This window comes from Stegostoma tigrinum, chromosome 5, assembly GCF_030684315.1.
Source record: "Stegostoma tigrinum isolate sSteTig4 chromosome 5, sSteTig4.hap1, whole genome shotgun sequence".
NCBI classification, from domain to species: Eukaryota; Metazoa; Chordata; class Chondrichthyes; order Orectolobiformes; family Stegostomatidae; genus Stegostoma; species Stegostoma tigrinum.
In genome coordinates this window covers 85,986,694-86,001,777 of record NC_081358.1, presented here as the reverse complement: position 1 = coordinate 86,001,777, position 15,084 = coordinate 85,986,694, and the positions used below count along the sequence as shown (strand labels likewise).

General features: G+C 46.5%; 1 protein-coding gene across 1 annotated transcript in view; it reads left to right on the top strand.

Annotated features, from left to right (window-relative positions):
• The window catches only part of rmdn1 (regulator of microtubule dynamics 1), a 37,851-nt gene that overhangs the window by 15,052 nt on the left and 7,715 nt on the right, over positions 1-15,084 (top strand). The window contains exons 4-7 of the mRNA XM_048529956.2: positions 4,414-4,573; positions 4,654-4,743; positions 5,819-5,874; positions 6,376-6,463. Of these exons, the coding sequence (XP_048385913.1) occupies positions 4,414-4,573; positions 4,654-4,743; positions 5,819-5,874; positions 6,376-6,463 (394 nt within the window). The remainder of the gene's footprint in view (positions 1-4,413; positions 4,574-4,653; positions 4,744-5,818; positions 5,875-6,375; positions 6,464-15,084) is intronic.

The following is a 15,084-nucleotide window of genomic DNA, read 5'->3' as shown; positions in this document are numbered from 1 at the left end:
TACAGTTTAGGGTACCAAGCAATGACTTGTTAATGAGAATGATAAAGATGATTTCACAGTAGCTGCTTTAGACACAAGAATGTTCAGATAATTTTGATTGGCACTAATTAATAAAATCGAGCAATCTCCTGTCTCCTCTTCTACTGCAGCACACCATTTCTATCTAAACTATCAACCAATGACCTCTTGAATGCCTTAACTGAACCCCTCTTCACCACATTTCCAGGCAGTACATTCAATACCTTAACTACGCACTGTGTGAAAAGGTTTTCTCTTACTTTGTTTGCACATCACTTTAATCCTTCCCCTTCTCATTGTTTCTTCTCCATGTGGGAACAGCTTCTCCCTATCTACTCTGGCCAGTCTGCTCATGATTTTGAAAACAATATCAAATCACCTCTCAGAAATAATGGGAACTGCAGATGCTGGAGAATCCAAGACAACCGAACGTGAGGTTGGATGAACACAGCAGGCCAAGCAGCATCTCAGGAGCGCAAAAGCTGATGTTTCGGGCCGAGACCCTTCATCAGAGAGGGGGATGGGGTGAGGGTTCTGGAATAAATAGGGAGAGAGGGGGAGGCGGACCGAAGATGGAGAGAAAAGAAGATAGGTGGAGAGAGTATAGGTAGGGAGGGGATAGGTCAGTCCAGGGAAGACGGACAGGTCAAGGAGGTGGGATGAGGTTAGTAGGTAGGAGATGGGGGTGCGGCTTGGGGTGGGAGGAAGGGATGGGTGAGAGGAAGAACAGGTTAGGGAGGCGGAGACAGGTTGGACTGGTTTTGGGATGCAGTGGGTGGAGTGGAGGAGCTGGGCTGGTTGTGTGGTGCAGTGGGGGGAGGAGACGAACTGGGCTGGTTTAGGGATGCAGTAGGGGAAGGGGAGATTTTGAAACTGGTGAAGTCCACATTGATACCATTAGGCTGCAGGGTTCCCAGGCGGAATATGAGTTGCTGTTCCTGCAACCTTCGGGTGGCATCATGGTGGCACTGCAGGAGGCCCATGATGGACATGTCATCTAAAGAATGGGAGGGGGAGTTTGCGACTGGGAGGTGCAGTAGTTTGTTGCGAACTGAGCGGAGGTGTTCTGCAAAGCGGTCTCCAAGCCTCCGCTTGGTTTCCCCAATGTGGAGGAAGCCACACCGGGTACAGTGGATGCAGTATACCACATTGGCAGATGTGCAGGTGAACCTCTGCTTAATGTGGAATGTCATCTTGGGGCCTGGGATGGGGTGAGGGAGGAGGTGTGGGGCAAGTGTAGCATTTCCTGCGGTTGCAGGGGAAGGTGCCGGGTGTGGTGGGGTTGGAGGGCAGTGTGGAGCGAACAAGGGAGTCACGGAGAGAGTGGTCTCTCCGGAAAGCAGACAGGGGTGGGGATGTAAAAATGTCTTGGGTGGTGGGGTCGGATTGTAGATGGCGGAAGTGTTGGAGGATGATGCGTTGTATCCGGAGGTTGGTGGGGTGGTGTGTGAGAACGAGGGGGATCCTCTTAGGGCGGTTGTGGCGGGGGCGGGGTGTGAGAGACGTGTTGCGGGAAATACGGGAGACGCGGTCGAGGGCGTTCTCGATCACTGTGGGGGGAAAGTTGCGGTCCTTGAAGAATTTGGACATCTGGGATGTGCGGGAGTGGAATGTCTTGTCGTGGGAGCAGATGCGGCGGAGGCGGAGGAATTGGGAATAGGGGATGGAATTTTTGCAGGAGGGTGGGTGGGAGGAGGTGTATTCTAGGTAGCTGTGGGAGTCGTTGGGCTTGAAATGGACATCAGTTACAAGCTGGTTGCCTGAGATGGAGACTGAGAGGTCCAGGAAGTTGAGGGATGTGCTGGAGATGGCCCAGGTGAACATGAGGTTGGGGTGGAAGGTGTTGGTGAAGTGGATGAACTGTTCGAGCTCCTCTGGGGAGCAAGAGGCAGCGCCGATACAGTCAACAATGTACTGGAGGAAGAGGTGGGGTTTGGGGCCTGTGTAGGTGCGGAAGAGGGACTGTTCCACGTAACCTACAAAGAGGCAGGCATAGCTGGGGCCCATGCGGGTGCCCATGGCCACCCCCTTAGTCTGTAGGAAGTGGGAGGAGTCAAAAGAGAAGTTGTTGAGGGTGAGGACGAGTTCGGCTAGGCGGATGAGGGTGTCGGTGGAGGGACTGGTCGGGCCTGCGGGACAGGAAGAAGCGGAGGGCCTTGAGGCCATCTGCATGTGGAATACAGGTGTATAGGGACTGGACGTCCATGGTGAAGATGAGGTGTTGGGGGCCAGGGAATTGGAAGTCCTGGAGGAGGTGGAGGGCGTGGGTGGTGTCACGGACGTAGGTGGGGAGTTCCTGGACCAAGGGGGAGAAAATGGAGTCCAGATAGGTGGAGATGAGTTCGGTGGGGCAGGAGCAGGCTGAGATGATTGGTCGACCGGGGCAGGCAGGTTTGTGGATTTTGGGAAGGAGATAGAAACGGGCCGTGCGGGGTTGGGGAACAATGAGGTTGGAGGCTGTGGGAGGGAGGTCCCCTGAGGTGATGAGGTCATGAATGGTGTTGGAGATGATGGTTTGGTGCTCGGGTGTGGGGTCATGATCGAGGGGGCGGTAGGAGGTGGTGTCGGAGAGTTGGCGCCTGGCCTCGGCGATTTAGAGGTCAGTGCGCCATACTACCACTGCGCCACCCTTGTCTGCGGGTTTGATGGTGAGGTTGGGGTTGGAGCGGAGGGAGCGGAGGGCTGCCCGTTCTGCAGGGGAGAGGTTGGAGTGGGTGAGAGGGGTGGACAAGTTGAGGCAGTTGATGTCTCGACGGCAGTTAGAGATGAAGAGGTCGAGGGAGGGTAGGAGGCCTGGGGGTGGTACCAGCCTCCGGATACAACGCATCATCCTCCAACACTTCCGCCATCTACAATCCGACCCCACCACCCAAGACATTTTTCCATCCCCACCCCTGTCTGCTTTCCGGAGAGACCACTCTCTCCGTGACTCCCTTGTTCGCTCCACACTGCCCTCCAACCCCACCACACCCGGCACCTTCCCCTGCAACCGCAGGAAATGCTACACTTGCCCCCACACCACCTCCCTCACCCCTATCCCAGGCCCCAAGATGACATTCCACATTAAGCAGAGGTTCACCTGCACATCTGCCAATGTGGTATACTGCATCCACTGTCCCCGGTGTGGCTTCCTCCACATTGGGGAAACCAAGCGTGGGCTTGGAGACCGCTTTGCAGTACACCTCCGCTCAGTTCGCAACAAACTACTGCATCTCCCAGTCGCAAACCATTTCCACTCCCCCTCCCATTCTTTAGATGACATGTCCATCTTGGGCCTCCTGCAGTGCCACACTGATGCCACCTGAAAGTTGCAGGAACAGCAACTCATATTCCGCCTGGGAACCCTGCAGCCTAATGGTATCAATGTGGACTTCACCAGTTTCAAAATCTCCCCTTCCCCTACTGCATCCCTAAACCAGCCCAGTTCGTCCCCTCCCCCCACTGCACCACACAACCAGCCCAGCTCCTCCACTCCACCCACTGCATCCCAAAACCAGTCCAACCTGTCTCCGCCTCCCTATCCGGTTCTTCCTCTCACCCATCCCTTCCTCCCACCCCAAGCCGCACCCCCATCTCCTACCTACTAACCTCATCCCACCTCCTTGACCTGTCCGTCTTCCCTGGACTGACCTATCCCCTCCCTACCTCCCCACCTATACTCTCTCCACCTATCTTCTTTTCTCTCCATCTTCAGTCCGCCTCCCCCTCTCTCCCTATTTATTCCAGAACCCTCACCCCATCCCCCTCTCTGATGAAGGGTCTAGGCCCGAAACGTCAGCTTTTGTGCTCCTGCGATGCTGCTTTGCCTGCTGTGTTCATCCAGCCTCACATTTTGTTGTCTCAAATCACCTCTCAGTCTTCTCTCCTTGGAGAACACCGCAATTTCCACAAACTGTACTCATAATAGAAGTTTCTAATTCATGGAACTGATCTTGTAAATTACGTCTTTAGTCTCTCCAGTGCATTCACATCTTTCTTACAATGTGGTGCCCATACTGTTAATGATCAAGCTGAAATCTGACAAGTGTCTTGAATAAGTTGAATATCACTTCCTTGCTGTTAAATTGTATGCCCCTATTAATAATTGTATGCCTTATCAACTATTCTCTACCTGTCCTACTACCTTCAGTGATCTGTGCACATATACACCCAGGTCTGTCTGCTCCTGCACCCCCTAATTAATGTTTTCTTTCAACGTTTATCCAACGTCTTTTGATTGTGGGCCAACTTAACCCAAGTCCATGTACTGTATTGAGATGAACATTAATGTTGGTCTCAGAATTTGGGTTTTCCCATTTAGAATATGGTCCTGAATTAAAGTCATAAGGAAAAAAAGTTGCAAGAAGGAAACTTGTTCATTTAAAATAGACAAGTTTAATTCCTTATTTTATCTAGTACAAATGATGAGCTCCTGTGGCGCCTAGCTCGTGCATCACGAGATTTGGCACAGTTGGAAAGCACTTCTGTGGAAAGGAAGAAACAGCTGACATATGAGGCTTTGGATTTTGCTGGAAAAGCGCTGGAGAAAAATGAATTGAGCTTTGCAGCTCATAAGGTAATGCATATTTATTTGCCATGTTCTCATTTTAAAGTTTCTACCTGCTTGTGATCTTAATTTTCTTTTAATCTTTGCAGTGGTATGCTATATGCATCAGTGATGTTGGAGACTATGAGGGTATCAAGGCTAAAATTGCAAATGCTTATGTCATTAAAGAACATTTTCAGGTAAACGCGAAATTTTACAATATCACCGCATTTATTTACATGGTTTTTGTTTCTTAAAATGTCGTTCTGCTAGTAAAGGTAAGATTGAGAAACCTAATTAGGGGTAACTTGGGAAGGAATTAGGAATAAATGCTGTGAAGTGTCAAAATACTTTTTTAAATTTAAAAAATTTAAAATTTAATTTAAAAAAGAGAGAATTAAAGTGGGGGGAGAAAAGAAAAGGAAAAGCCTTTTGAGTAATATGAGTGGGTTAGCATTTCATTGTTCAGCTGTAAATACATAAAACATAAGAATAAGAAAACTGAAAGGAACTGGTGTATTTCGACAGAAACATGACTTCAATTGATTTGGTAGCTCAATATTTCTAGATACAAAATATTGAGAACTAGAAGAGGAATGCAGAATAGGTGTGTGTATGGTTTAATTAAGAACTTCTTCACAAATTTGGAAAGGAAAGGTTTATGTCTGAAGAAAGATCATTAGATTTGAAACATTAACTCTGCTTTCTCTCCACAGATTCTGCAGACATGCTGAATTTCTCCAGCAATTTCTGTGTTTGTTTTATCACTTATGCTCAGATGCAGGTCCATTGCTGAGCTGAGTTAAAGAATAATAGGTGCGGGTCAATGTTCCGTGGCCTTTGCACCCGGGCTGTAAATGTCATTTTCAGGATAATTTGGGTTAGAGAATGGACAGTAATTGGATCTTAATGTCTCCTTAATTGGGTGAAAGGAGCATGCAGATTTGGCTGTAGAATATGAAGCAGGAGAAGTGGGATTTAGATTGTCATCTGGAAAGGAGCAATGTACAGAGTGACAGGGAGAAGGTGGGAGAATGGCACTTGGAAGAATTGTTTATTTTACTAAGCTAGTGCAGACATGAAGGACCAAATGGGCTCTTTCTGTGCTGTAACAGTTCTGTGATTCTGTAAACAGCACATTAAATTGAGAAACAGCTTTTAATAAAACCAAACGTCACTTCTTCTGTGGAGACTTTCTGAAATAAACTTTTATAAATGGAAGTAATAAAATCTTGATGATAGGAAATTATTTGAAAAACTTCTCTTGTCTTTCAGAAAGCCATTGAGCTTAATCCCAAAGATGCAACATCAATTCATTTAATGGGATTATGGTAGGAACTTTATCACTTTGGGCAGTTCTATTTACTGAGATTTCGTCTAACATTGATGAATTTAAATACCTTTATAAATTTAAATAATGGAATCTCAAATATCTCACGTTGCTGCTTTTAAACATTTTTGTTGTATCATCTGTTAAAGAGCATATGTTGAAGTTAAATTGTTTCATCTCTTGTTTTATTTGCAGTTACCTTCAGTGCACCAATTTAGTTAGAAATTGATAGATCAGTCTGCTGAAAACCAATGGATAACTCAGCTTTTGAGTGTAATCAGTATTCTGTTGGGAGAGAAGCAGTTAAAATATCGATTATATTGATCTGCATTGACTGTGATCCTACATCACTGTTGTTACGTTTGATATTACACTGGGCAACAAGCAAATTGAAGATTGTTTGTAACCCACTAATGGTGTCAAATCAAAGATGGTGTCAAAATCCCTCATATTACAGAGATGTAGTTGAAAGTTTTATTCATTGTCATTTATTTCTGTCAAGGTGTTTTACATTTGCAGAATTGCCCTGGATCCAACAGAAAATAGCTGCTATGTTCTTTGCCACCCCACCAAGCTCCTCTTACGAAGAGGTAATTTAAATATAATAACTCAGTATTTTTTGCAGGTCGGTGTGAAATTGCAAGCATGTGCTTGTAATGGTCTTTCGCAAAAATTCCCTTTTGGTTACAGCTTGTGTTTCCTTCAAATTTTGCTCTTTTTGAGTTACAAATACAGTGGAATGCTGTTCCCAGACTACTTAATGGCAATAAATGCTGGCCTAGCCAGTGACACCCAAATCCTGTGACCCAGATAAGAACAATGTAATGCTCTGAAAATGACATTAGTGGATATTCTGAGTGTTCTTTCTTTATTGTGACAGAGCTGAGGTTAGGATTATGGGAAGGCATTGTGCACATGATTTCTTCATTCCATGTCTCTGTGCTATTGTGCTTTCTGCTGCTTCTTATAATGGCCTCTGCTAATTCAGGCCATATTTATATTTGTCAAAGGAAAAATAATTCAAATTGCACTCATATTCTAGAAACTTACAGCCCTTAATTAAGTTGTTCCTTCTTAATCACTGCTGAAAAAGAGCTTGGACTCAGAGCAGTCTGTATTTTGTGTCAACAGAAGCATTGTAAGTTCTTGTTCTCCTGGTTCACAAACATGTAAAGCTTTGTCATTTCGTTGTCCATTGGCTTACTCCCTTCAGTCAATGCTAATTTGTAAATTTCTTACAAATGTTGATGATCAGTTTTGTCATCTTAAATCTTTTTTGTGCTTTAGGTACTCAAAGTACAAACAAAATTTATGAAAATATCTTCATCTCCACCTTCAGGTTTCTGCAAACTTTTCCATCATTGTTTTCTTGGGAATAAATGTGGATTTTACTGTCAAGAAAAAGTAGGACAGACTGGATCTCTTCTCTGTAGAGGAAAGGAAACTGAGATGAACTGGTGTCTTGAAAACTATGATGACGTTTGGTTGGGCAAATGTAGAAAAGTTATTTTCACTTACAGGAGAATCCATAATCAGGGTCTGTAAAGATGAAATTGCAGAATGATAAAAGCACAGGAGAATGTTGGCTTATTATTCCTTTGCTGGCTGTTTGGTGGAGCACGTTTATGAATCCACTTGCTTGTTCCTTTTCCGTAGCTGCACAGAACCTGTCCTTCAAGTATTTAGCCTTCTGAAAGTTACCACTGAAACAGCTTCCCTAATTTTGTTAGATACTAATTCATGACAATTCACAATGTTTTTTTTAAGAAAAGTTGCCTCACATCACTTCTTCTTTTGCTGATTGTCTTAAATCTGTGGCCCTTATACAGGTGCTTCAGCCACTGGAAACAATTTTTCTACTGTGTCAAATACATTCATGTTTTTGATGACCTCTGATTTAATTTCCTTTACTCTAAGATGAGCAATCCCAGCTTCCCCACTCTGCCCCACATAACCAAATCTGTATCCCTGGTATCATTCTAATAAATTAATATTTGGGCCTGTACTCACTGGATTTTAGATGCATGAGTAGTGATCTTATTGAAACACATAAGATCCTTAGGGGCTGAGAGTATACCTCCCACAGTGGATAAGTCGAGAACTGGGGCGTGGTTTCAAAATAGGAGTTCTCCTGTTTGAGATGAGGAGGAATTCCCTCTTTTAAAGTGTTGTTAGTGTTTGGAATTCTGTCCCCCAGCTAGCTATGGAGACGGTGCTGGGTTACAGGGGATTCCAGGGTTATGGAGGACAGGGAGAAAAATGGACTAAATTCCACATTGCATCAGCCTTGATTCTGTTGAACGACACATGGCCCACCTGTGCTTCCAATTTTCTTCTCACTGTAAACTTGATGTTGTTCTCAAAGTGGTATCCAGAATTCAACAGGGTACTCCAGCTGAGGAGAATTATTTTATAAAGATGTAAGTTTTCTGGTATTATGTTCTGTGCTTCTACTAACAAGAACAGAAATTGAGTATCAGTTTCTAATCATCTGCTCAACATATCTTGCCACCCTCTAAGAATTGTGGCCATACAACCCTAACTCTCCTTGCTCCACCATCACATTTAAATTGGTACTATTTAGTTCATATTTTCAGTCCTTCCATCCAAAATGTAACATTTGACACTTTCTCTGTTAAATTTCACCAACCACATGCTTGCCTGTGTTTCTCTATGTTTGTGGTTACTAGTTTCTTCTGACACAGGACAGTAGCCTGTCACCAGAGGTTATATCTTAAGGGTCTCTAATTCAAGGACAGTCTTCTGCTCTGATTGCCTGCCATTGTGATTGGAAAAATTTAAAAGTTGATAATTACCTCTTTAGCCATGTCATGAATGCACCTTCTATGTCCTTCATATCCTGGAGTGGGACTCGAACCCAAAGCTCAGGCTTAAAGAGAGGAACACCACTTACTGTGCCACATAATCAATATAGTAAAACAGCTTCTATTGAAAACAAATATGGGGTGAATGTAACCAACAAAGAATTCATGAGAAATAACAGCTAATTTATACACAGTAATTGAAAACAAGGCCTGGTACGTGGGCTAGGGGACGAGGATACAGCAGAATTTGGGCCCTAAATTTATTGAACTCAATACTGAGTCCAGAGAGCTGCAGTGTCCCCAAGTGGAAAATGAGGCATTGTTCATCCAACTTGCATTCAGCTTTGCTGGAACTCTGCAGCAATCCAGAGACAGAGATGTTGGCCAGGGAGCACGGTGGTGCGTTAAAGTGGCAGGCAACAGGTAGGTCAGGTTAGAGGTGGTTGTAGTGGCAGAGTTAACATGAATGTGAGGTAGCAGAGTGAATATGGTGGGACTTTGTGGAATGCAGAATGTTATTCATATTCTTGCTGTATTGTTGCACCTTCCTCCAAAAGGTGGCCATTGCAGTGATCTTGGTAACGGTTTGAAAGTCTGTTGCCGGCAGTTGATGAAGTGTGCAGCTGGAGTTTAAAATATGGCTCTGATGGCATAAATGCCTTGGTACCGATCAGCACTTTTCTATTACTGTATAGAAATGGTACAAGATGGAAAGGGATAGGTGTATACCACTGGGCAGGAGTTATAGCTGGGGGAAAGGCAATTACGATGAGATTAGGCAAGATTTAGGGACCATAGGATGAGGAAGGAAACTGCAGCGGATGGGCACATTAGAAATGTGGAGCCTATTCAAGGAAAAGCTCCTGTGTGTCCTAGATAAGTATGTACCTGTCAGGCAGGGAGTAAGCTGTAGAGCGCAGGAGCCGTGGTTTACAAAGGAAGTGGAATCTCTAGTCAAGAGGAAGAAGAAGACTTATGTTAGGATGAGATGTGAAGGCTCAGTTAGGGCGCTTGAGGGCTACGAGGTAGCCAGGAAAGACCTAAAGAGAGAGCTCAGAAGAGCCAGGAGGAGATTTAAGTCGTCATTGGATAAGCATATGGACGTACATGGAATAGCGTAGGTTAGATGGGCTTGAGATCGGTATGACAGGTTGGCACAACATTGAGGGCCGAAGGGCCTGTACTGTGCTGTAATGTTATATGTTCTAATGTTCTATGAGACATGAGAAGTTGTTGGCGGATAAGATCAGGGTAAACCCTAAGGCTTTCTATAGGTATTTAAGGAATAAAAGAATGACGAAAGTAAGATTAGGGCCAATCAAGGATAGTAGTGGGAAGTTGTGTGTGGAGTCAGAGGAGATAGGGGAAGCACTAAATGAATATATTTCGACAGCATTCACTCCAGAAAACGACAATGTTGTCGAGGAGAATACTGAGATACAGGCTACTAGACGAGGTGGGATTGAGGTTCAAAAGGAAGAGGTGTTAGAAATCCTACAGAGTGTGAAGATAGATAAGTCCCCTGGGCCGGTTGGGATTTATCCTCGGATCCTCTGGGAAGCCAGGGAGGAGATTGCCGAGCGTTTGGCATTGATCTTTAACTCGTCATTGCCTACAGGAATAGTGCCACACAACTGGAGGATAGCAAATGTCATTCTCCTGTTCAAGAAGGGGAGTAGAGACAACCCTGGTAATTATAGACCAGTGAGCCTTACCTCAGTTGTTGTAAAGTGTTGGAAAAGGTTATAAGAGATAGGATTTATAATCATCTAGAAAAGAATAGTTTGATTCGGGATAGGCAGCACGGTTTTGTGAAGGGAAGGTCGTGCCTCACAAACCTTATTGAGTTCTTTGAGAAGGTGACCAAACAGGTAGATGAGAGTAAACCAGTTGATGTGGCGTATATGGATTTCAGCAAGGCGTTCGATAAGGTTCCCCACAGTAGGCTATTGCACAAAATGCGGAGGAATGGGATTGTGGGAGATACAGTAGTTTGGATCGGAAATTGGCTTGCTGAAAGAAGAAAGAGGGTGGTAGTTGATGAGAAATGTTCATCCTGGAGAGCAGTTACTAGTGGTGTACCGCAAGAGTCGGTGTTGGGTCCACTGCTGTTTGTCATTTTATAAATGACCTGGATGAGGGCATAGAAGGATGGGTTAGTAAATTTGCAGATGACACTAAGGTCGGTGGAGTTGTGGATAGTGACGAAGGATGCTGTAGGTTGCAGAGAGACATAGATAAGCTGCAGAGCTGGGCTGAGAGGTGGCAAATGGAGTTTAATGCGGACAAGTGTGAAGTGATGCACTTTGGTAGGAGTAACCGGAAGGCAAAGTACTGGGCTCATGGTAAGATTCTTGGTAGTGCAGTTGAGCAGAGAGATCTCGGTGTCCATGTACACAGATCCTTGAAAGTTGCCAGGGGTTGTTAGTGCTGTTACGAAGGCATACAGTGTTTTAGCTTTTATTAATAGAGGGATTGGGTTCCGGAACCAAGAGGTTATGCTGCAGCTGTGCAAAACTCTGATGCAGCTCCACTTGGAGTACTGCGTACAGTTCTGGTCACCGCATTATAAGAAGGATGTGGAAGCTTTGGAAAGGGTGCAGAGGAGATTTACTAGGAAGTTGCCTGGTATGGAGGGAAGGTCTTATGAGGAAGGCTGAGGGACTTGACGCTGTTTTCATTAGAGAGAAGAAGGTTGAGATGTGACTGAATTGAGACATATAAGATAATCAGAGGGTTAGATAGGGTGGATAGGGAGAGCCTTTTTCCTAGGATGGTGACAGCGAGCATGAGGGGGCATAAATTTAAATTGAGGGGTGAAAGATATAGGACAGATGTCAGAGGTGGTTTCTTTACTCAGAGAGTAGGAAGGGAATGGAACGCTTTGCCTGCAACGGTAGTAGATTCGCCAACTTTAAGTACATTTAAGTCATCATTGGACAAGCATATGGACATACATGGAATAGTGTAGGTTAGATGTACTTGAGATCAGTATGACAGGTCGGCACAACATTGAGGGCCGAAGGGCCTGTACTGTGCTGTAATGTTCTATGTGTCTATGTAATAACACTAGTATTTGACCAGATCAGATCAAATCTGAGAATTTCAGTGTTCATTTTAAATATTTTCTGTTGGATCATGGTCCTAATTAAAGGACAAGCTACATTCAAGGAATAGCAATGACCACAGGGAAAATAGTCATAATACAGATGGACTTGTGATTAATCAGTACAACATAGCAGATAAAGTAATGCAGCAATGGTGTGCTGAAGCAAAGTGTTTACGTTACATATTACATAATGTCAACATCTGATGAGCAGTGTTTGTTTAAAATTGGCTTTCTGTTGCATTTAGGAATGGAAGCCAGCAATGACTTTATCAACGTGTCTTTCTTGACCCTTAAAGCATGGGCTTTAAGGTGACTCCTCAATTGTCGTCAGTCATGGCTCAGTTGGTCGCAATCTTGCCTGAGTCAAAAGTTAAGACTCACTCCAGAGATTTAAACACCAAGTCTAGAACAGCCCACTAGGGAAGTACTGAGGGAATAATACAGTGTACAATAAAATGTTGAACAAGAATCTGTCCACTGTTAGGTAGGTGTAAAAGTTCTCATGCTGGAAATTTGAAGATGAATTGGGGAATTCTCTTCAATGGCCTGGCCAATTTTTAATGACTGAACCAACATCGCTGAAAGTGATGAGCAGTTTTTCCGCCGCCTTCGCCTTTACGCTTACTTCTTCGACCGGGAACCTAACCCTCCCTCCACTGACCCCTTCGCTTGCTTCCAACACAAGTCCTCCTCGTGGACACCACCCCCAGGCCTCCTACCTTCCCTCGACCTCTTCACCTCCAACTGCCGTCGAGACATTAACCGCCTCAACCTCTCCACCCCTCTCACCCACTCCAACCTCTCCCCCGCAGAACGGGCAGCCCTCCGCTCCCACCCCAACCTCACCATCGAACCCGCAGACAAGGGTGGCGCAGTGGTAGTATGGCGCACTGACCTCTACATCGCCGAGGCCAAACGCCAACTCTCCGACACCACCTCCTACCGCCCCCTTGATCATGACCCCACCCCCGAGCACCAAACCATCATCTCCAACGCCATTCATGACCTCATCACCTCAGGGACCTCCCACCCACAGTCTCCAACCTCATTGTTCCCCAACCCCGCTCGGCCCGTTTCTATCTCCTTCCCAAAATCCACAAACCTGCCTGCCCTGGTCGACCCATTGTCTCAGCCTGTTCCTGCCCCACCGAACTCATCTCCACCTATCTGGACTCCATTTTCTCCCCTTTGGTCCAGGAACTCACTACCTACGTCCGTGACACCACCCATGCCCTCCACCTCCTCCAGGACTTCCAATTCCCTGGTCCCCAACACCTCATCTTCACCATGGACGTCCAGTCCCTATACACCTGTATTCCGCATGCAGATGGCCTCAAGGCCCTCCGCTTCTTCCTGTCCCGCAGGCCCGACCAGTCCCCCTCCACCGACACCCTCATCCGCCTAGCCGAACTCGTCCTCACCCTCAACAACTTCTCTTTCGATTCCTCCCACTTCCTACAGACAAAGGGGGTGGCCATGGGCACCCGCATGGGCCCCAGCTATGCCTGCCTCTTTGTAGGTTACGTGGAACAGTCCCTCTTCCGCACCTACACAGACCCCAAACCCCACCTCTTCCTCTGTTACATTGATGACTGTATCAGCGCCGCCTCTTGCTCCCCTGAGGAGCTCGAACAGTTCATCCACTTCACCAACACCTTCCACCCCAGCCTTCAGTTCACCTGGGCCATCTCCAGCGCATCCCTCACCTTCCTGTACCTCTCAGTCTCCATCTCAGGCAACCAGCTTGTAACTGATGTCCATTTCAAGCCCACCGACTCCCACAGCTACCTAGAATACACCTCCTCCGACTCACCCTCCTGCAAAAATTCCATCCCCTATTCCCAATTCCTCCGCCTCTGCCGCATCTGCTCCCACGATGAGGCATTCCACTCCCGCACATCCCAGATGTCCAAGTTCTTCAAGGACCGCAACTTTCCCCCCACAGTGGTCGAGAACGCTCTTGACTGCGTCTCCCACATTTCCCGTAACACATCCCTCACACCCTGCACCTGCCACGACCGCCCAAAGAGGATCCCCCTCGTTCTCACACACCACCCCACCAACCTCCGGATACAACGCATCATCCTCCAACACTGCCATCTACAATCCGACCCCACCACCCAAGACATTTTTACATCCCCACCCTTGTCGGCTTTCCAGAGAGACCACTCTCTCCGTGACTCCCTTGTTCGCTCCACACTGCCCTCCAACCCCACCACACCCGGTACCTTCCCCTGCAACCGCAGGAAATGCTACACTTGCCCCCACACCTCCTCCCTCACCCCTATCCCAGGCCCCAAGATGACTTTCCATGTTAAGCAGAGGTTCACCTGCACACCTGCCAATGTGGTATACTGCATCCATTGTACCCGGTGTGGCTTCCTCTACATTGGGGAAACCAAGCGGAGGCTAGGGGACCGCTTTGCAGAACACCTCTGCTCGGTTCGCAGTAAACAACTGCACCTCCCAGTCACAAACCATTTCCACTCCCCCTCCCATTCTCTAGATGACATGTCTTTCATGGGCCTCCTGCAATGCCACAATGATGCCACCCGAAGGTTGCAGGAACAGCAACTCATATTCCGCTTGGGAACCCTGCAACCCAATGGTATCAATGTGGACTTCACCAGCTTCAAAATCTCCCCTTACCCCACCGCATCCCAAAACCAGCCCAGTTCGTCCCCTCCCCCCACTGCACCACACAACCAGCCCAGCTCTTCCCCTCCACCCACTGCATCCCAAAACCAGCCTGGCCTGTCTCTGCCTCCCTAATCTGTTCTTCCTCTCACCCATCCCTTGCTCCCACCCCAAGCCGCACCTCCATTTCCTACCTACTAACCTCATCCCACCTCCTTGACCTGTCCGTCTTCCCAGGACTGACCTATCCCCTCCCCACCTCCCCACCTATACTCTCCTCTCCACCTATCTTCTTTTCTCTCCACCTTCGGTCCGCCTCCCCCTCTCTCCCTATTTATTCCAGAACCCTCACCCCATCCCCCTCTCTGATGAAGGGTCTAGGCCCGAAACGTCAGCTTTGGTGCTCCTGAGATGCTGCTGGGTCTGCTGTGTTCATCCAGCCTCACATTTTATTATCACTGAAAGTGAATTATTTGGTCCTGCTGAAGTTCTACATGTGTGATCTTACGGTGTGTAAATTAGCTGCTGGTGTTTCTTAAGGGTCCTTTTTGTTGGTAAAAAAAAACTTTAGGATGACAGAGCCATGAAAAACATGTTATAGGTTAATGATTAAAAATATTTTTGTCATTCCACAGAAGTG